Source organism: Emys orbicularis, chromosome 3 (assembly GCF_028017835.1).
Source record: "Emys orbicularis isolate rEmyOrb1 chromosome 3, rEmyOrb1.hap1, whole genome shotgun sequence".
Lineage (NCBI taxonomy): Eukaryota > Metazoa > Chordata > Testudines > Emydidae > Emys > Emys orbicularis.
In genome coordinates, this window is record NC_088685.1 from 16,511,532 (window position 1) to 16,534,760 (window position 23,229).

Sequence of the window (23,229 nt, forward strand, 5' to 3'; positions counted from 1 at the left end):
GCTCTCCCTTACATAAATGTAGTTAATGATGTCATCCTAATATGACAGCACTCTTGCCCCTCACCCGCAGCAACACCGAACAGTATTCTAGGATCTCATGGCCTCTATGACAGCTATATGATTTAGTTAGGGATTGGTCCTGCTTTAAGCAGGGGGTTGGACTAGATGACCTACTGAGGTCCCTTCCAAACCTGATATTCTATGATTCTATGATCCACCATATCCCATGCAGTTTATGACCAAAGTCATCATGATGGGCACACACTGGCTCTGAGTTTTGAGATGGAATTAGAAATAGGACTGTTAAAAAATATACCACTGTCAAAATGTTACCTCCTCTGGGCTTTGATCCTAGTCACTGTCAGGGTGATAGACTGGTGTGCCCTTGGAGACGGATTGTCAAAATGATTTAGTTATGTTTATTTATTTATTCAGATTTACCAAAAAAGGACTGAAAAGATGCACACAAAAATAACTCCTATGGCAGGTACCTCTAACATTCTTACACCTGGAGCTGCAATCACTCCTGTACCAGATCTGCTCAGTTTCTGACTCCCACTGCTCCAACCACTAGGCATGACTGCCCACACACTGATCCATGACAGGTAATACCCGTAAGATCGCTACACCAATGCTTCAAGCAAAACTAATTTTCCATCATAGCCTCAGGCAGAAGGGGTGGGCCGGGCTGGGGGCTGGCCTCCCCGAGCCTCAGTTCACACGCTGCCCATGCTCAGAGTAAACTCCCATGGTTTTGCCGCAAGGATAAGTTTTTATCTACACTTTCTTTTTGGATCAGTTTTCTTTCCTGGATCAAGAGAAGAACACAGTATGTGGGCACTGTCCCATATAATTAGGTTGCCCAGTACTTTCCATTCTAAAGGATTCTTTGGCCTTTAGTTCGAGAAGCATTAACATTCCCATTGTTTGCAGCAGGCCTTTGCTATTCAGGAGGAAGACACCTCTCAGGAAACAGAAGTGCCTTTACTCTCTTCTGTGAAATTCCATTCACATTTAGTTGAGTAATAAAGTGTTAAAAATCACCATTTCCATTCTCTCACTCGAGTTCCACAGGAAAATTCTGATAGCATGCCAAAATCACTGAGCATTCTAAAGAGCCCAGCTCATGCTGTCACCAAAGTAGTAGTAGTGGACATTGTACTGGAAATGTATAGGAGCAGCTATAAGGGGAAGAGAGAGTGAGAGCCAGGCTAGGCTTCCCCCTCCACAATAGCTCCAGCAACCCATACTCTCTGGCGGCACAATATGGGACAGGAGCACCCCAACTCCCTGGAGGGTGGGAGATGGAGAGAGACAAGGCAGGCTCCCCATAAACCTACTTCTACTGTTACATCTATCACATAGTCCCAGCATACCATTCTACACACACACACACCTCTAGGGCATAACAATTTAAACGAAATCCCCCAGCTCCTGGCAGCCCATCCTCCCCTTCTAGGGGCACTATATGGGGCAGGACCCCCCACCTCCCAGAGAGGAGACGCGAAAGAGCTGAGCTGAGTTGAGCCTGGCTGTGTCCCACCACTACCTGGACCCAGCAACCCAACCCTCAACTTTGGGATAAGAGCCTTTCCTGCTGCCAGCTAACACACTGAGTCCTGGAGTTCAGGTCAGATAGGTCTGGGTTGCAGTGCTCAGGCTCAAAGTTCAAACCCTGCTAATGATGCAAATGGGGGGACTTTGTGAGAGCTGTACAAAACAGAATTTGTTTTTACCTTTACCTTTAAAAAAACAACCACCTCAGAAATTATATACAAAAATGACTTCAAAGGAATGTTATTAAGGTTGCAATGCCAAGTTTTATGGTTGACTGTGCAACCTTTGCTTGATCCCGTTGCGCTTATAACTTTAATTACATGATCATACGTGATGTGATCATAAGCACACATTTTTCCATGAGACCCCAACCTCATTCAGTGCATAAGGATACTGAATTAAGGTTTCATGGGCAACTCTAAATCTGGTGTTTCCTAATTTCTGAGAGCATGACTCTGCAGCCTAATTAACGTTGTTTTTGTTTTTATTTAGTTTAATTTGTGTGAGTATATCTTTTACACACACAAATTACATTAAAATAATGTTATTAAGGTTGAAAAGTCAACCACTCAAAAGTGAGGAAATGCTAGAATTAAGGTTGTCTGTGAGTATGTATTATAATGCAGTCTATAATCACGATACTATTTTTTCCACCAGATCCCTTTCTCATTCAGTGCACAGAATCGATGGTGCTCACTTACTGAGCAGCTATTTAATATTTTGTTTTATCCTCGTTGTTCAATCTGTGGTCCGATGCCTTATTTACTACTGCACATTATTCAAACCTTGATTTGAAGATACAATTATTTATTTCCTCATAGACTTTTTCTATGGTGCTCATTGCTGTAGTATCTCAATGCTTCACAAATATTAATTTATTTTCACCAAACCCTGTGAGGTGAGAAGGTGCTATTATCCCTGTGATGCTGTATGATTAAAGATGACTGTTTATATCATACAATTACCATAAATCTTGTACAACATGTATCATGTAAGTTGTCAATGGAAACATTACAATCTATCAAGCATGACTATCTTGGTTAAATCCATGTATCATCTTTGTATCTGAAGTTATGAATATTGGCTATGTACTTGTATCTTAAACCTGTGTCGTATTCTTGGATGACATTCACCAGATAGATTTACATCAGGGCTAGACAGCTATTTATTGATGGCCTATCAATAACACTCAACTCCCACAATGGGCCATAGAAGAAACTCATCCCACCCAGTAGGTCTCCCTGTGGATGCCTCAGACAGTGACGTGCCAGTGGCCATCCCCGTGATTCAGCAAACCATGTGTAAGGACATGTGACCTGCTCATGTGACCCTAGACACCATTTTGGGCCAGTAACTTTTCACAAACAGGGGCTGTGGGTTTTGTTTGGGACAGTAATTTTCCATGCACATGGCAGAGAATATAAAAAGACATCTCCATGTTGCCTCTTTTCCTGCTCTAATTTTCTGGACTGTGGATTTACAACTAAAAGGAGCATCTTGAACTGTAGACTGAGGACCTTCCAATCTCTTGGAAGTTACCAGAGAGATGTTACAAGTCAGCAGTCATTTCCATCACTGCTACAAACCTGATATAAGGACTTTGCAGTCATTTGTATGTATATGATCTATTAACCATTTATAACTCTCCTTTTCTTTTATTAATAAATCTTTAGTTAGCTTACTGAGCATTGGCTGACAGTGTGATATTTGGGTAAGATCTGAAATATATACTGACCTGAGGGTGTGTCTGATCCTCTGGGATTAGTAAGAACCTCACATATGGTGAATTAGGTTTTCAATAATCGCTCACCATTTCAGAACTAATTATCTGGATGGGAGCCAAGGGCTGGAATGTATAAACAGGACTATGTTTGGCTTCTGGTTAACCAGTGTTGCACTGCAGAAGCTATTTTGTTACTGGATTTGTGAATCTATTTATAGAGTAAATCACCAGTTTTGGGGATTGCCTGCCCTATTTCTTGCAGTCTGCTCTGAGTGTGGTATTTTCAATGAGGCCCATCACAGGCACCCGGTCACAATCCCCATTTTATAGATAGGGAACTGAGGCACAGAGAGATTAAGGTCAAAAGTAGCTACAGTTTGAGACACCTTCAACCTGATTTTTGAGAGTACTTAGCATTACATAGCATCTGATATGCTCAAAGCACAGTTCCCACTGACTTTAGTTGCAGCTGAGAGTGCAAATGGGACCCAAAGGTCTCAAGTCAGACACCCAGAAAACGAGGAACACACAAAAAGTGACCACATGCAACAATTTTTGATTTAAGTGACTTGCCAAGCATCACACAGTAACTCTGTGGCAAAAGTGGGGATAGAATCCAATTCGCCAGCATGGCATTTGAACACCTTAACCTTGAGACCATCCCATCTCTTCTTGCAATCCCTGTGCCTCATTCACTATGCACTTTCCAACTTCCGCAACAAATGAAGCAGAGGCCTACAGGCAACAGTCTCCATCACTACACAGTCCTGATTCATTCCCAAAGCAGGTCCATCTTGTGCACTAAATGAGACAAGGGTCCTGTGGAAAAAATAGCATCATAATGCACATGCAAAAGAAGGCTACTTAAGGAACCTTAATTCTGATATTTCCTAACTCTTGAGTGCTTGACTTTGCAACCTTAATAATGTTCTTTTAATATACCTTTTTTGGGTGTAATTTTCTAGGTTTTAAGAAAATATAAACTGGAAAAAAATTCCATAAGGTGGCATCATATTGACACCCACAAGGGCAGTCAGTAGCATTGCAACCTTTATATTCACCACACAGACCTTAGCTAGCAAGTAACTGATAGTACAGGGTTTCTCAAACAGCGGTCGCCGCTTGTGTAGGGAAAGCCCCTGGCGGGCCGGGACGGTTTGTTTACCTGACCCGTCCGCAGGTCCGGCCGATCGCGGCTCCCACTGGCCGCAGATCGCTGCTCCGGGCCAATGGGAGCAGCTGGAACAGCAGCTGGAACAGCAGCTGGAACAGCAGCTGGAACAGCAGCTGGAACAGCAGCTGGAACAGCTCCCGTTGGCCCGGAGCAGCGATCTGCGGCCAGTGGGAGCCGCGATCGGCCGGACCTGCGGACGGGGCAGGTAAACAAACCGGCCCGGCCCGCCAAGGGCTTTCCCTACACAAGCGGCGACCCCTGTTTGAGACACCCTGTGATAGTAGGAGCAGGTTGAATTTTGTATGTGGACCAGCACTAGAAGGGGAAGAAAAACTTTGCCAAGGGGTTCACAGATATTTGTGGACAGCAGAGGAGCGGTGAGACTCAGGAATCCCGGGTTCCATTCCAGGCTCTGGATGGGAGTGTGCGCTGGTGGAAACAAACTCTTTTGCCATATCCCCATTCCATCCTGTCTCTTTGCATGCCTGGCTCCATGTCCCAGCACCATTCTCCTTTCCCAGCCAGTCCTAGTCTCTCCCTCTAGGCTCGCTGGAATCCCAACTCTCAGTCTCTCCTCCTCCCGACATCCAGTCCCTGTCTTCTTGCCGAGCCAGTTCCCCCACTCCTGGCTCCTTGTCCAATCCATCTCTCCCTTTCCACCCCACCAGCTTTCAGTTCCAGGCTCCCTACCCAAGATCCTCATCCAATTTCAGTCTCCCCCAACACCCTCTCTCTGGCTCCTTGTCCCAATCTCTTTTCCCTGCAAGTCCCAGTTCTCCCGCACACTCCAGCTCCTTGTCAGATCTGTCTCTCCTCTTGTTGCCCCTGTTCCCACCCAGTGGTTCCTAATCCCAGTCTTTGTTCATCCAGTCTCTGTCTTGCCCCCTTCTCCCCAGCCCCCCCCAAATCACCTTGCTCTCCATACCCCCACCCCCGTTTCCTTCACTGGCTCCCAATGCCACCCTCTGCACACCAGCTCCCAGTCTTCTTGTCCAGCCAATCCTTCTCTTTCCCAGAGTTCTCAAGCTGTCTCCTTGCCTAATCTGTTCTAGTCTTGCCCCTCCAGCTCCCAGTAGCAGTTTCCATCCCTTCCTCCAGTCCCAGTCTCACTAGACTACTTATCCCAATCTACTCCTCTCTCCCCCTCCTGGTCAGGTTGTTCCCTCTGCATTTTAATCAGATGGCTTCCTCCTCCAGGGGGGAGTCATTGAGAGCACAGAAGAGACAGGCTGTCTGCTCTCACTTCCAGTGCCCAGCCCCCAACCTGGTGCACCTCAGCTAGGGGCAGCAATTTGTGCTGGTTCTCTACATGAGTATCATGAACAAGGTATCTGGGCACCACCACACCTTTCTGAAATTCCACACCCACTGTTTCTACAGAACACACAAGAAATGAACAAGTCCTATACATTCCACACACAACCCTCTTCCTGCTGGGAGATTAAAGAGGAATTCCTTGCAGCTTACTCTATTTTGCAAAAGAGTGAGTGAAACCAGTTTCTTTTCCGTGAACTATGCATAGCTCACCATAGGCTTTTCCATGAATGCAAGTATTTCCATTAGCTCCATTGGGAGTGTATAGGGAGAATCAGGTCTAAACTGAAAATGAATCTAGGGATCTTAGAACAGGTGGTATATTGGCCTACTTCGTTTTTAAATATGTCTTGTGTGTAATTTTATAGGACAATATCTTCTAACAAGCCACACATTTTGCCTACCCCTTTCCAAATGTAACCAAGCTTTAACTTTTTCTTGGCTTCAAGCCTACTTTCTAAAGGTACTGTATTCTTCTATTGAAGTTATTTTCCCTCCACTGTTTATTCAAAAATGCAATGTACTATGAAAGCATTATGGTGGCTATTCCTGCTGAATTATTGCTATATAAAATCTGAGTGTTGGAAATATATCCCTAAACTAGCAGACAGAGTGACAGATGAATGGTGTTCCTTTGAATCCTAAGGGAACAACAACTGAAATACAGCATTCACAGTGTGATGCTGTTTGCATTCCTTTGCATGTCCGTTCAGCTTTCTGATGGGAAGGCTTTTTCCCTGTGGGGGAGATAGCACCATTATAAAACAAATGACGGCAAATGACTTTTTTAGAAAGGAAAAGAAACCTTCTACACTAAAGTACATTTAAAACGGGTCATTTTTGCAATTACTTTAGCTGAAAATAAACAAGAGTTCTGACTATTAAAATATTTGTTTCCGATTTTTATCAGCATATAGCAGTACTTTTGACAAATTTTTATGTGAAAAAACAACATTGGGAGAACTTTGCATGGGTATTCTCAAAAGCAGCTAGGGGACTTTAGAGCACAAGTCCCACTGACTTTCAATGGGTCTTGTGCTCCTAAACCCTTTAGACACTTTTGAAAATGTCCTGTATTTGCACAATTAAGCATTCAGAAGTAAGAAAAGACCATTGGCATCCTTACTTCACATTATGATTCAGTATACAGTTTTTGTAGCCAGATATTTATTTAGCATTTTGTAAGTGCTGTGGTTTACTCTGTGTGTGTCAGATAAACAAAGTACATAAAAGCCATTTCTATGAAGACTATGGAGAAAACTGTACTTATGCACCATGTACTAAGATTGGAAACCAGATTCTCTTCACTGATCCAGGCCATTTCCACCACTGAGAAGGTGCAGAGGGACCACATATTAACCATTATCTATCCAGCTGTGAATTCCCCGGCATGGGGGAAGTCTCAGCAGACATAAAGCCAGCATAGTTTGCTTCTATGCCACCACACCTTTTGGTCAAAGATAAAGGATGGGCCACAAGGGGCATGACTGGAGTTCAGCAGTACTCATTAGTGGATGGTCTCTTGGGGACTGTTACCAGCTGGCACAGGTTGGTTGTTCTAACTCATGCTGGGGCTGAGATTGTGCCAGGCAGCGAACCAGAACATTGTAGTTTACCTGAGCTTAGAAAGGAGTCTGCCCCAAATATAAGAGCAAATCTACTTTCACTCTGTATTTCGTGACAGTAGAGTGTTCCTCTTCTTAACCTTAACAGTGCATTTCCTGACCTCTGAGAGCTTGATTTTGTAATCTTAATGTGGCACTGCTGCTAGGTTGTTTTTTTAAAGGGTCCAACTCACAGGAATTAATATCTTATTATATATTAAGTGGCATATGGTGGCACCAACCAGAGAGAGAGAGAGAGAGATAGTGTTCTTGCCTCTAAAAGGCATGTAATCGAAGACTACTACCACAGCAGCCTGAAGCTCCTCCAGCACATCTCAAAATCTGAAAGGCTGTCATCCATAGGAGAGTGAAGTAAGTGGCCAAGCTAATATTTATGAAAATAGACCACCTGAAAAGTTCAAAGGACCAGCACATTCACATGCACACACTCCAATCAGTAAATTAGAAGACAAATGCAAAGAACTTAGACCAGCACATGCCAGCTTACCCTTTTGGCCAAGCCATGTCATACACTAATTCTAATTCTAACCAATTTTCTCTTTTCAAGTACAACTTTTAAGACACAGAGAAAAGCAAACTTGCAATCTATTTGTAATCTTTCATTGTGCTCATGGATTCTATAGTACACTACAGGCAGCAGAAGGAAAATTCAATCACAGAGTGATGCCAATGCTGATTATTCTATTGCACTTTAAAGGCAGGAGGCTGCAATCCATAAGTCAAACATGGTTTCCCAACAGACTAGCACAGTTGTGGTTTATTCTTGAGAAACTGTAACCTATCAAATCAGAAACAGGCAATTTCTATGCTCCTGACAGTTCCACTTTCTACTGTCTATAGTCAAGTTATGTCTATGAGGTGAAATATTTTATCCCATCTACAGTTTTGTTACTTTGAGTAGCATAACATGGATCGTTTACTGTTAGCTTGGGAGACTGAGGTTTAATGATTCAGTGATACAGAATCTCTAATCCAGCTTTTATTGACAAGCCAGTTGACTACTGCTGCAACTATTTATTGCTGGTTTTGATACTTTCTTATACTGATACACTGACTGTAATATATAACACAATTGCAATATAATCATGTACTTAACTGAACCAAGAATAATTCTTCTACTCTCAATTACTTTTAAGCCCTGAATTTTAAGATTATTCAGCTTTCACTTGCACCTTTTTGATTCCTATCATTGCTAGAGGTAGTATGCTTGTGTCAGATTAACGATAGAGTAAGATGTCTCTAGCTGCAAGATATTCTGATTGTAGAATGCCCCTTCTATGTAAATCAACAGAGTTAGCTGATATTTTTCAATCAAAGCTGAAAAGCTACTTGTTCTACTTCATTAGTGTTTGAAAGTGGGTTGGAGCTTTCCTTAATCTTCAGTGATGGAAATATGTGATAGACATCATAGAAGAGGAATACATTTCATGTAGTTTCAGCTATAATTTTATCAAATGTTTTTTAAAGAAATAAAGCATAGACAATATTTGCTTTCGGTATCATAAGTGAAACCATACCACTAAACAATCATATCCTGTTTAGCCCATAATGACATCAGAAATATATGTTTATCATCTGCTCTGGACAACTTAGCATGTTTTTGGCCCTGGGCAAAGTGGAACTGAAACCATTTGCAGTTGTCCAAACCAAGATAACCACACATTTCTGAGGTAATTGATACCTAAAAGGAACACTGCCTTTAGATCACAGTTCACGATTTAAGTACACTAATTCCTTAAAGAAGGTTGTTAAAGTTTTGAAAGTATGTCTGTCTATTGGACTGCCTCCAAAACTTAGCATGGGTTAATCATAATCTACTGCACACAGAAAATGTGATACACTAGACTACTTTACAACTCTTCTTTTTAGGAATGGAATACATTCCCTGCAATTGCTTATTTCTCCCTATCCACTCCAAAAAACAAAATTTTAAAAAAAGGGTGGAGGGGGGCAAAATTTTGAGCGCTTTGAAGTAACATGCATCACAAACTAGATTTCTGGTTTTATTACCAACTGTACAGGATATTTAAACACTGACTACACATTTCATGGTGTTTCAATCAGTGTGAATGTACTGTAAAAGTTATAGGGCATGGCTCTTTTCTCATACTGCTGCAAATCACGAGTAAATTCATTGAAACTAATAGAAGTAGACCACTGTAAAACCAGCATCAGAGGAGAATCAATCCTATTATGTATTTAATTGCATCCCCTACGATTCATGAACTGAACTTTTATGAGGGGGGAAAAAACGGGTAAATGAAGTCACGCGAAAGCTTAGCCCATGGCATGTGAGCAGATTCCCCAGCAGGCTGATAGAAAAGAATTATCTAGAAAGTCAGAATGGGCTCCTCCAGGATAAGTGTCTTCACACTTTTCAAGCAACTCCTACAGTTTAGCTGACTAAAAAGTTGGTTGTACTGGCACAAGTAAATGTAAAGCAGCAAACAGTTGTGGGCCAGGGCCCAGAACAATTGCTCTCTCATTAATATAGTATTACTTACCACTTGTATACTGAGCCAAAAGCATGCATGGTGCTGTACAGAACCAATCAAAGGAAATGTCCTTCCTCCAAGGAACTTAAAATGCAGGTTTGAGTGGTGGGGAGGGAAGATCTTAAATGACTTGTCAGAATTGCCATTCCTGCTACAGAGGCTGGAAACCATTGCTCTATGGCATGGTTTCTGAACCTGGGGGTCACAACCACCCAGCCCTCCCCATATTACTAAATGGGGGGAGATCCTGGCAAGATTCTGCCTAATTGGGATGGGAGGTCCCGGTACAAGGAAGACTGAAAACCACTATTCTAGCACAGGATGAAAGTCACGTTATTTCTTATCCAGGCTCCTTAGGAAATCCACCAACAGATAGAAGAACCAAGAAAGCATAGTTGTCAAATATGGCTAAATATGTCAGACAGCTCACCACAAAGAAGAGAACAACAACAACAAAAACCCTACCACCTCTCTACCACTGAAAATATGTAAATTATTTTTAAAAAGCAAACAAGACACTTTAGAGATCTTATAAATAATACAAAGTAAAGACATTCAGGGCAGATCTCTGACAGAATAATGAAGACAGACTTTAAATGTCTACGTAGAAAAGGAAGCAGATCTTAAAGAGAGAAGGGTAAGCTCAAGACTGTGTGGTGTGGGAGCAGAACTTTTCCACTTTATTTCTAAGCTATGCTAACATGGAAAAAGGAAGCTGATTATATATTCTTTAAAAACATTTTCCCATATAAAAGGAGTAATCAGAAAGACTTCCTCACAACTGGCACTATCCTAACCGCAATATTTTGAAATAGAATTTGCTGTCTATCCAAGGGAAACAGAGCTGAGATGGATTGAAAGATCTATGACTACATCTAGTCCATCCCCCTACCTTTCAGCATGCATAGGTAGGATAACAAGAAACATTTCCTTCTTGGAAGAAATATGGAAATAAGATTCTATTTACACTATCTACCTAGAAAGGCATCAATGATTTGAAAAGTGGTGAGAAAAAAAAAATCAGAACAACATGATGTATGAAATCTATTGCACATTTCCTTTCTATTCTGGAATTGGATGTGAGTGGGGAATAGGGTGACCAGACAGCAAATGTGAAAAATCGGGACGGGGGTTGGAGGTAATAGGAGCCTATATAAGAAAAAGACCCCAAAACCGGGACTGTCCCTATAAAATCGGGACATCTGGTCACCCTTGTAGGGAAAAGGACAAAAATTACCTCCATCCGCTCTTGTTTAACATCATCAATCTCATCATCTTCAAACATAGCCAAGAGCTCCCCAGTCTGATCAATAGAGTTGAGAAAGTCTTGAGCCAGCTTCTGACGTTTGTTGACACTGCTACTGTTGAATTTGTCTATAGAAAGGTGAACAAAATTAAAAAGAAGTCTGTTACTTCAGTTCATCTGTGACTCTTTACATCTGCAAGGCCTACTTTAATAACATTAAAAGTGAGGACCTGTTTGAACAATACAGTGCTTCCCATTCTGATGACAAATATATTCTAAATGTTCTAGTCACTAGGTTTAAACCCTCCTTTGGAAAAGAACATTTTTGCTCATGGGAGGCTCTGTACCTGTGCACAGTTGTGAGGGCCTGCTTTTACTTATATCCTCACACCATCTTTAGCTCCTTCTGACTCCAAACACGTCAGAGTTTGGAAAACGAGGCCTTGACAACCACTTATCAAACTGCAACATTAATTACTAACATCACAGGCTTTCATAACCAGAGTGCACTATGAAAGTAAACTATATCAAACAGGGCACTACCAGCTAATCACCTGAGCCAAAATTGCCCTAGGCCCAACCATAACTGATATGCCCCCTGTAAACCCTTTCTTGTTACCAACTGATCTGCACAGAATCTTCCTGGGGAGGTGACTCCTCTCTCATGTGCATGAATACACTCAGCCAATGTAACATAGGGGAGAAAATTCCTTCCCAAACCCATACATGGCAATCAGTCAATCTTAAGGACCTTATGTCCTAAAAGCAATCATCACACAAACCTCAAAATGCAACTTTGCTGCTAAGACAGGAGATAAGATAGGTCACCCCTCAGCCAAACTCCAGAAGACCATGGGTAAAGAGTTAACTAAACTGTTGGCATTAGAGCAGGCGTGGCTCCACAGACAGCTTGTTTTATCCCACTGTCAATTAGAGAGATAGTTGGAGACACAGCCTATTTACCAAGGGGACAATCCCCTCCCAGTAAAGAAACAAACAAGAAAAAGGGGAAGGAAGACAACAAGCCAGTTGCTAAGTAGCCCATGAAGAAATCCTGGCACAGGATGTCATATCTATATGAAGGCTGGGAACCTCATTTTGATATAAACTAAAAATCCAGCAAGTACAGTAGATGAGACCACAAAAAAGGAGGGTCAAATTTTCAAATGGGGCTTCTATAGTTCCAGCACTACATTTGCACATGCATTTTGTACAACGGACACCGCATGTGTAAAATACAGTGTGCTTAGAATTCATGGCTGCAACTGTAAAGCCGCATTTGAAAATTTGACTCTTAATTTTAAGAGGAATACTTACTTTTTAGTGGCATTTCCAAATGCTTCTGACTTACAGAAGATTTAGCTATGAAAACTGTAATTTACTACTTAATTCAAATCAATGTAGTTCAATTTAGTGAGACTTTATCGGCATGATAAGTTACACAAGTTTTGCCAAAGTGTAAAACAGAAAGAGACTCCTTCCTCAAGTATCTATTAAAAGTAAGAAAGATTGACCTCTGATGGGGTCTAACCTTACTATCTGCAAATGAGAGGTCAGCTCTTCAGCTAGTGTAAATCAGCATAGCTTCCCTGACTTCAGTGGAGTTAAATGGATATTTACTAACTGAAGATTCGGCCCAAGATAAAACCAAAATCTGCTTAGATTAAAAGTTATGCCCATTTGTTATAAATTATGTGACTTGCTTATGAAATGGAGAAGAAAAAGTGTTTCCAATTCTTTAAACTATACATTGGTTCCTTAAAACTTCAAACAACACAGGAAGAAAGTTCTGGTCATATATCAGCATTAAGTGACTTTAGATTATGGTTGCTTCATAAAATATGTCAAAAAACCTTGATAATAAATTAACAAATGTCCACTCAAATGAATTTCAAAGACATGTACCTCTCCCTTGCACACTGTAGCTGCCACATTTAAATTACACATACTGAAATCAATTAGCCTTTTAATCAGCACCAGTTTCTTAGTTCAACACAGTTCTGACATTAAACAGTCCCACTTATCATTTGGATGGTGAATGGAAATATTGAACTTTTATGAAGTAGTCTGAATGGAAAAGCAAAAGGTTAAATGGACTTGCCAACTAAGCCAATATTTTGAGTGTCAAAAACTATTTAGATGGGGGTATATAATTTTCTGTTGGGATACACAGTGCACAATTTGATTATTCCCTTAAAAAGGCAAAATTATCTCAAAGGTTTTTTACCTTCAAGGAGATCATCTTCTTCAATGCCTTTGACAATTTTAGATTTGTAGTCTCGGAAGAACATATATTTGAGCAGCCTTCTAAGCTTTTTCTAAGGGAGGGAAAAAAGTACATTGACAATGATTAAAATGTATACAAAATGTTGCTTTACAGAATAGGGATCATTATAGAGCACACACTGTGTGTACGCAGAGAGAAAGTACATATATTATTCAGTTAATATGCAATATTTGCTAAATATATCCAGAATCTCTGATTTTGCAGCAGCTCAATGCATGGAAAATCCCATTGACTTTAAGGAATCATCCACGTGAGCAGTTGCTAATTTGGGCCCTCTACAGATTTATTATAGTGCAGTGATAAAAATTCCATTGACTCTGGGCTAAATTTTCAAAAGTGACTGGTGATTTTTGGTGCCAAATCACTAAGGGGTCTGATTTTCAGAAGGTGGATGCTCAACACTTTTAGAAAATCAGGCCTGCTTAAGGTATCTCAAGTTGGGCATCCAAAATCATTCTTTACTTTTGAAAATTTAGGCCTATAAACACACAGTTCCAGGAGCTCTGATTGCACATTAACCAACCTCCTCAAACACCCTCTTGGAAGCCTAACAGCTACTGTGTGCATGTCATGTTCTATGATTAGAGATGAAAATTTTCAAATGATATGTCAAAAATAGGCCATTTTTCAAAATGAAAAATTATCAAGAATTTGTGTTTTGACAAAGTCAGAAAACACAAACTGTAGCTGTAGCTGTTTCTCAGCTTTTCAGGTTTCTTTGGTTTATTGTTTTTTCTTTCCCTCTCCTTTCTTAGCCTATTTAGTGACAAAAGAAAAAAAAGGGTAGTGATTAAGGAAAGAAAAAGTGGGATAGAGAAAAAAAGGAAAAGGAAAAGGAAAAAAAAAGAAAAATATTTTTAAAAAAATCAAAGAAATTTTTGAATTTTGAAAACTTGTTCTCTTCGTAAACCTGGGGAATGAAAATGATTGTAACATTTTTAGTCCACATTCTTTCATTTGTTGACCAGAGTACTTATTCATAGATTCCAAGGCCAGAAGGGATCATTGTGATCATCTAGTCTGACCTTCTGTATAGCACAGGCCATAGAACTTCCCCAAAATAATTCCTAGAGTGCATCTTTTAGCAAAACATCCAATCTCAATTTAAAAATGGTCAGTGATGGAGAATCCACCACAACCCCTGGAAAATTGTTCCAGTGGTTAATTACCCTCATTGTCAAAAATGTACACCTTATTTCTGTATTTGTCTACTTATTATAGAAGCAACCAAAATATGGGGTTGCCACAACCCTTTCCATTACAAAGTATTCTTATAGTCTTTTTCTGAGAAGCTCTAGCAGCTCCATTGTTTGCAGCAAGCCTATGAAACGCAGGAGGGACAAAGCTTTGAGGCTAGAATTATGCCATTCATTTGTCCCATAAAATTCCAGTCAGGTTTGGCTGCGATATTTAACTGTTTAAAATCACCATTTCCCTTCTCTTGCTTGCATTCCTCAGGAAATTTTTGGCAACATACCAGAACAATAACAGAATATGAACATTTTAAGGCCAGTCCCACACCACAGCAGCAGCATAGACCCCATTCTAGGGCTCCCTTTATCACAACATACACTACCCCACCCCAGACCTCGCACATGGCCTCAGCTGCCCATCCTCAGCTCAGCGCAGACACCAAACAGAATAGGAGCCCTTCATCTCACAGCAAGGGAGGGAGGAGAGAAGAGAGAGACAGACAGACAGGCAGGAAATTATATTTAAAAAATCCTACATTAAAATAACATTATTTAAGTTGAAATATCAAGCACTTGAAAGTTCAGAAATGCCAGATTTACAGTTGCCCATGCAATCTTAATTTTGACTCTGGGGAGTATGGATCTTTAATTACATGACCACATACCATTTCTTCCACAGGACACCTGCGTCATTCGGTGCACTGGATGGACAAAGCTTACTTGATCAGCAGCTACTCAATATTTTGTTTTGTACTCATTGTTCAGTTTCCTTACTTTTGAGTGCTTGACTTTGCAACCTTAATAAAGTTCTTTTAGCATAGTTTTTGCATGTAACTTTCTAATTTCTTAAAAAGCAAACTAAAAAATCCATTGTGTGGCATTATACTGACATCACATGGATCATCATCAGGGTTGGAATCTGCAGATCCACCACACAGACCTCTGCCATTTGAGCCAACGGAGTAACTGACAGCAGTAGTAATTAGCCATCCTCTACTAGAGGGGAATGAGACACTGTGCCAGTAGGTTTCATAGATATTTGCTGACAGTAGAGGAATGGTGAGACTCGGGAATCTTGGGTTCCATTTCAGGCTTGTGCTTTACCATTTCTTTGCCAAACTGTCCCTCCAACTTTTGCTCTCAGTCCTGGTCTTTTTGCCTAGGCATTCCAGTTCCTTCCCACCCCACAGCTCCTTGTCTTCAGTCTCTTTGATCAGTCAGTTCCAGTTCCTCCAGGCTGGCTGAAACGCCAATGTGTCTTTCTCCCTTCCCTCCATCTCCAGATGCCTCACCGCCTCACCTAAGTTATTCCCTTCCCTGTCTCATTCCCAGCCTTCTCATCCAAGCTCCTCCTTCCATCCAGTTCTTTCTCCCAGTCTCTTTGCCCAGCCAGTCCCAGCTGTCCCCCACATCCTAGCTCATCAGATCTGTCTCCCCACCCCACACCATCTCCTTCCCACTGTCACACTGCTTCCCATTTCCTGTCTTCTTGCCCAGCCAGTTTTAGTCTCTACCCCCTGCTCCCAATACAAGTCTCCTTGCCCAGTCAGTCCCAGTCCCCCCACACCCCATCTTCCAGTCCCAGTCATGGGTTCCCCCAAGCTCCTTGTACCAATTTGTCCCATTCCCCCCCCCCCCCGCTTTGGCTCTTGTCCCCTCTGTATTTATATCAGGCAGCTTCTTCCTCCATGCTGCGCGTCAGCAAGCAGGGCATTGTGAGCACAGGAGACAGGTTTCCTGGTCTCATTTCTTGTACCCAGCCCAACATGGCCTGCACCAGCCCAGAGCCGCCCGTGTACGGAAAGTCACACTCAGTCACGTCAGCTGGAGCATGCCCATTAGAGATGGAATCCTTAGAATTTTTATCTGTTAAGCTCTAGGAGGTCTCTACTGAGCTTGTGCAAACTATTTTTCAAAGGCTTATAACTTGACCTAATTTGGGTGCATTTTCATGGGGATGGCAAAAAGCACATTCTTGACACAGACCACACTCTTGCCAAATTTCAAGTTCATATTTCACAGAATGGAGGGACTAGAGCTTCTCAAAGCAGAGGTCACCAGATTTTTTTTTAACATGGCCAAAACAGTGTATTTGTCCCCAGCTTAGTTCTCAGAAAAGCCTACACCATTGTAGTTGAAATTTTTCACAAAATTTCAGCCTGAGGCAGACACTTGGCAAGAAAAAATTCAGTCCAAATGGTTAAAGTTTGACAAAGTTATAAGCAACTGAAAATGAGATCTTATAAAAGGCAACCTTAAAAACAGAGTTGCTGGTAGCCCCTGGAATAATAATGAAATGATGGTCCATGTTGCAAAGAGCTTACAATCTAAGTAGACAATGAGAAAGAAAAGGTCATATATACATCTTGTTAGTTCCTTCCCTTAAAATACTTTAGGATAAACGTTGAATTGGCTAAGAGTCTGTTAGATATTGCAGTTTATTTTTATAAGATAATATGTTCTTATTTTGAGGAAACCGAGGGTAAGAGAGGGGAAGTGGAGGTAAGCAGTGGAAGACTAATCAAGAGCAGGATTTGAAGGAGAAGTGGCAAGCAGGATCAGAGAAGGTATTTCATGTTTGGTGGCAGTGCAAACAACAGCTGGTTGTGGAAGATGGACGCCAAAATACAATAAGACATGTTGATTGATGAAAATGTAAAATTTGATGTAGAAGGAGATCAGAGGCCTGCAGAAGGATTCAAATAAGGAGGAAACATTCGTAATAATGAGAGTTGAAGATGATTTTATTTGCAGCATGCAGGATTAATTGGAGTTTTCAGTTTGAGGGTGGCAGTACTCAAAATGAGAGAGGAATGGGACATCAACCAAGGTTTTAGAAGCTTGTTTGGGAGGGAGGGAGAAGGAAGAGAGATGATTTGGGGAAATATTATAAAAAAAACAGACATGATTTATTGACATCCTAGATGTAGAGAGGGGAAAGGACAGAGCTGTGCCAAGTGTCACATCAGGATCCAGAGTTCAGGTAAGTGGAAGGATGTTATAATGATTGATAATGATATAAGTGGAAGGGAGAGAGAGAAGCTAAGGCTTATCATAGTCTAAATTATTATTTGAGATGAAACCAACCTACTAGGTCAACTTGCCATCACTCTGCCAGTGCAGGTGAAAACAATCAAGTGAAAAAAAATCTATCGATAAGTTGAAGTTATCCCAGAAACTAAAACTAAACTAATTATGACGACATTATTCTTTTTACAAATTGCTATTCATAAGGATGCCTCCCTTGGTTTAAACTAAGTAAACATATTAAGTTAACATACACACTGTCAAACTTACAATTCTAATACAAATTGACTAGCTTATTACTGTACCTTATCTTTGCGCATCAAAAACAGAAGATCTTCAGCAGAGATGACTCGAGCTCCTCTCAGCTGAGAAACTTCAGCTGCTTGCTGCAACTAATAAAAACAAAGAAATGTAAAACTACGGCTTCTGTAATATATGTTGTATTTACTAGGTTTCAAAATAAGTTCAGATAAATACACTGTGTGGTGACATGTTGGAAAATATATATCATCTTAAAAATATAGGCTGGGACTTTCAAAAGTGCCTAAGGGAGTCGGTCATCCAACTCCCATTAACCAAAATTCCAGCCATAAATTATATAAAGACTGAAAAACTTTTGGCGTATCTCAATAATCATAATGCTGCATTTAAAAGTAAAACCTCTTGTTTCTCGGCATATACAATTGTAATTTCTACTCTGTTTCTTTTCTTCAAGTCATTTTCTAGTGCAGTCTAGAGAACAGACGTGAGTCCTCTAATGCGGACAAGTAAAAAGCAAAGCTCTTCCTATAAAGGGGGCAGACTAGCTGGCTGATCCTGCTGAGAATTTCTGGGCAATAGCAAACATTAATTCTTTAAATATAGATGAAGAAATGTTTAGGGAAAAGTCCTTCACTTTCAACAGTACCAATCTTATCCATATGCTAGGAATGTTCTTTTTCACTCAGACTTGAAGGACACAAAGAAAGAATTGAGCAATTTCATAGTCTTAGATTATGGCTGCCACGAGAGTGCGAAGAGAAAGAACTGCCTTCATCTACATTGTAATCATTGTGGCCTAAAGGCTGTGCCTCTACAGGACATCAAGACCTCCAAGTCCACTGAGTCTTCTGTCCATGGATCAAAGGTCTCCTGAGAAGAGCCTTTAACACAACATATAATAAATAACCCCCTTTACACCAACGGCAAAGTGGGTGGCTTCAAGAAAATTGGGCTAAGAGTCCTCCTCCAAGTCCGAAAGGAGTCCATTTTAAAGACAGCATAACACGAGTCGACACCAAACCTATGGCAAACTGATAAATAACAAGTTGCTGGGCTAATGAGGCCTAATCCAAAACCCAATGAAGTCACTGGGATTCCTTCCACTGAATCCAATGGGCTTGGAATCAGGCTGGAAGTCACTTTGAATACCAGGTGGGGGGACATAGAGTTCTCATTGGACTAGTTGCTTCCCTACCCCAAGCTTGGGAAACATTTTTCCAGTAAGGAGAATTTCATCACAGGATGTTTGCTTTCATCCCTGTCTTTCTCAGCTGGTGGGAGGAATACAATTACATTAAAACTCATGTGTACACCTGCAACATGATACAAAAAAGATAAATTTCATTTCTTTTCATGCAAAAATGCCTCCATACTCCACTTTCAGAAATACATTAATGCACCTGAAAATAATTTGAAGAAATTCTATCCTTCATACTCATGCTAGCAATGGTTTCACTCAGCATCACTGGCTGAATAAGTATATTATTAATCTGAGCTCCCATGCTGCTATGTCTTGAAATAGACCTATTCAGAAGTTAAAAAGATCAACAAAAACAGTAGCTGTTTCTAATATCCAAAGGAGAAAAAAAAAGATTTTCGTTTTGGCAAGTGTTCAGTGGGCAAAGGATTCAGTCCATAAATCATAATACTGGACTGCATTAATTTTTTTCCACACTAATCACATGCACACAAAACGTTAACTGTATCTGGTATGCACAACACAAAACATACTGCATGAAAAGCTTCAGATTTTTCCTTGAAATGCTCACTTGGGCCTTTACAGCTACAGAGACCAGAGAGTTTTCAGGAATTCAGAAGTCACAGTAACATAATCTTACTTGAAACTGAACTGGAAAATGTAAGAATGTGAAAAATGATCGTTCTATTTTTTGGCAAAGGCAAAACTACTTCTTATTCTGATTAGTCTGAGGGCACACAAGGTACTTATATTTCCAGCATAAAATATAAAGAGGCTGGGTAAAAATATAAAAAGAATGGGTTGCATTTATCCCTGGTGTAACTCAAGTCAAGTCAATAGAGTTACCCTATGTGTGAATTTGGGCCAATACATTTATAAGTGTTTCAAAAACTGACCTTGGCATGGACAATAATGCAACACAGCTTTTTCAAATATCATAGGAAATTGGAGAACTACTGAAACTGAAAAGATATCTTAGTGCAACTCTTCTCTGTACAGAAAATACCATAGTTTAAGACACTTGCATTATCCTTAGAACACTCTTCTTCTAATCACAAAAAAATGACATCTTAATTTAGGTCAACTACAAACAAATCTTCTTTCAAATGATAATGAAGATATGAATGTGACAAAAATAATTTAAAATAAGGCTTCTACTTCCTTCCCAATGAAATAATGGTGTAAACGAAGCACATTTGGCCAGACTCAGGTCTCATTTACACCCAAGGAAATCCAGAATAACTCCACTGATTTCAACAGAATTATTCTGGGCTTACACTGGTGCAAGCAAGATTAAAATCTGGCTTAACGTCCTTAGTTCATACCAACTCAATAGGAGCCGTATCATTGAATTTTCTCGGTTTTGTTGGTTGGTGCACCTCCTTAATTTAGTGAAAGCACAACAAAGCTCTGCATTTTAATTTCCTCAGTTTGAAAAAAAAAGGCAAAACAGGAGAATAATTCTTTCATTTAAGGTTATAAAATATGATTTATTTATTCAGAGAGACCATAACTACTTCTGAACTGGTACATACATATTTACCTGAGTAACTGGAATTCAGGTAAATATGTATTTAGGCATTTTTTTAAAAGGATACACCACATAGTCCAGGTTGGGGCAAAATATGTATTTATAGTGTTAACCTTCATATAATTGATTCATACAACCATAATATCTGAGTGCAAAGCTAGAATTGTATTGTAATGAACTGTCCTATATGATTGTCAGAGATACTATTTATAAGCAACATGTTTCAATTCCTTCCCTTCCTAGGGACTGAGGGCCCTGGCTTCAGTAGAACTCCTGTGATCATGTTGCCTGGGGAAGGGGGATTTCAGGATTGCACAGAGGATATATACTTCAAGCTCTGTATAGCTCAGCTTCCTAGGAACATCAGGTTCAGCTATGCATCACTGCAGTCTATAGGAGTTTTGCCATTGGCTTCAATGGGAGCAAAGTCAGCCTCAAGTGCAGTGGCTTTTTAGGGTGGAACAGCCAGTGATGGGGCAAATGGATCTACTGCCACTGACCCCACATGTTGTTGGGGGGGGGGGCAGTATAGGGGCTATGAAGACTATTCCCATTCAGAGGCTGCATAACAAGTGTGGAGTGGCATCAGTGCTGCCCTAACCCTGGTGAAGATGTAGGATTGTTTCCCACCATCATCCTGTGGCGTTCCCTAGTCCCTACTCTCATTAGAGCACTCAGGTTGGGCACTAGGAATAGAACTTGCTGTAGTCTGAGTGCAAAGCTACTGTATGTTAATATTTTTTTAATCTTTAAATTATTAAAAATGCTCAGTCAATATCTGAAAACATTTTATTTTGAGCTATTTTAATGCACAGGAAGCACCCAAACATATTTAGCCTTTTAGGGGGGAAAAAGGCAAGCCCAATTTTCTCAAAATTAGAAAAAAATTGAGACCTCAGAGTCTGATTATATTTTTATTACAGTCAAATTACGACTCCCTGAAAATGAAAGTGTTGAAATAACCCTAATTATAGCAGTGAAAATGAGTTCATGAAAACTAAGTGTATTTTACAATTTTGCACATTACAAAGAAAGTAGTATATACTGTAACTATATTTTAAAATCTGAGAAGAAATACTGGGGAATAATATTTTAAAACTTAATCACTGGTTTAATGATTTAACTAGAATATGTTAATAGTCACCTTAGGGCTATTTATTTTTCTCTTTCTTTTTGTAACTTCTGCACATTATAAATTTGATTAAAGGAGTACTCTTTGCTGTGACAGTAACAGTTACCTCAATCAATACTGTCTGGTTTTTCACAATGAATTTTTTCACAACGAACAATTCCGGCAAACATTTTAAAGAAAATATTTTAACAAAATAGATAAAAGGCTGGAAACTTAACAGGCTGTATTTGTGAAACAATCATTATAATTCTTAAACTACATTAAAGAAGGGTGCTAAGAAAGGCTAAGTGCTAACGTCTGCATACCTTTAAAGTGGTCAGAGCCAAAAATAATGCTTTAGGAAACTATGTTTTTGCTTTCATTATATGCAGGTAAATTAGATCATAGTTCATCTTGTTACAACTTGGGGTTTTTTTATGCATGTATCAAAAATAATAATTCTTTTCATCTTCCACTGTGCCAAAAAGGTGCAGCAATAGCTTATTATGAACTCAGGGGTTCAGTACTATAAGTAGCTTTTAGTATATTCTGTACATAGTACTCCAGTATACTTTGAAGGCACGTAAGTGTTAGACGTAAACACAGTTTTTAATTTTAGGCTTTTTCATATGCCGTTTTTATGAGCAAATAAAGCTTTATCCAGAAATTCTAGTTTTAATGTACTAGAGAAAGATATTAAAAAGTTTTTTTACAAGTCAGCACTGTAGGCTTTAAAGAGACACAGTGACTGTGCGCACGATTACATTATGTGGTCTATTATCATAGCACACCAGTAGGGGAAGGTTTAGTAGGGGCACAGTGTTTTAAATGCATGACTAAATCCTTGCACTGTGTTCTGAAAAAGTAAACTTCATTTGCAGGTTGATGGATTTCAATTAATTTTTCAGTTATTAGGAAGCCATTCTCAAGGCTAATACATTTTCTTGAAGTGTATTTAATGGTGCAACAGGTGCCAGGGTGCCAAACTTGGGAGAATAAAGCCGTGTTCTATTCTGAGATCTTTAGTGGTGCATAGACTTTTGCTAGCCCTCCTCAGACGGTGAATTTCAGCACTTTAATTAGAGGTAGTGACATGATTCTCAATCCTAATCTAGACTAAGGGAGTTTAGTTCGGCCTCCATGACAAATCAGTCCTTGGACACACTGATGAGACACTGCTTTCAAGGGTATCATTTGTGATGTTTTTAAAAATGTGAATATCTGGTAGCTAGACAGAAATCACCAAGTTATTTCACTATTCCTTCATAGCAGCCATCAGATGATAACTTTCAGATGCCGTATTCAGAGCAGTGATGTCGAACATAAACGAGCAGCAGCAATTACCAATTCTTTGAGCCTTCAAGCTTCCTTTTTATCTTTCTACACGTTTCAGGATCTAGCTCTCTGTTCTGTACTAAAAATCAGCAGGCAGTTTAAGGTGTAAAGAGGACAATAAGAAAATAGAAAGCTGTTTGGTGGCATGATTA

At 40.1% G+C, this 23,229-nt stretch overlaps 1 protein-coding gene across 4 annotated transcripts in view; it reads right to left on the minus strand.

Moving 5' to 3' along the window:
* The window catches only part of SUPT3H (SPT3 homolog, SAGA and STAGA complex component), a 465,872-nt gene that overhangs the window by 108,473 nt on the left and 334,170 nt on the right, over positions 1–23,229 (minus strand). For all 4 annotated transcript variants that reach the window (XM_065400530.1, XM_065400529.1, XM_065400531.1 and 1 more), the window contains 3 exons: positions 17,947–18,033; positions 13,362–13,452; positions 11,126–11,262 (listed from right to left, as the gene is read on the minus strand). In XM_065400530.1, coding sequence (XP_065256602.1) covers positions 11,126–11,262; positions 13,362–13,452; positions 17,947–18,033 — 315 coding nt within the window. The remainder of the gene's footprint in view (positions 1–11,125; positions 11,263–13,361; positions 13,453–17,946; positions 18,034–23,229) is intronic.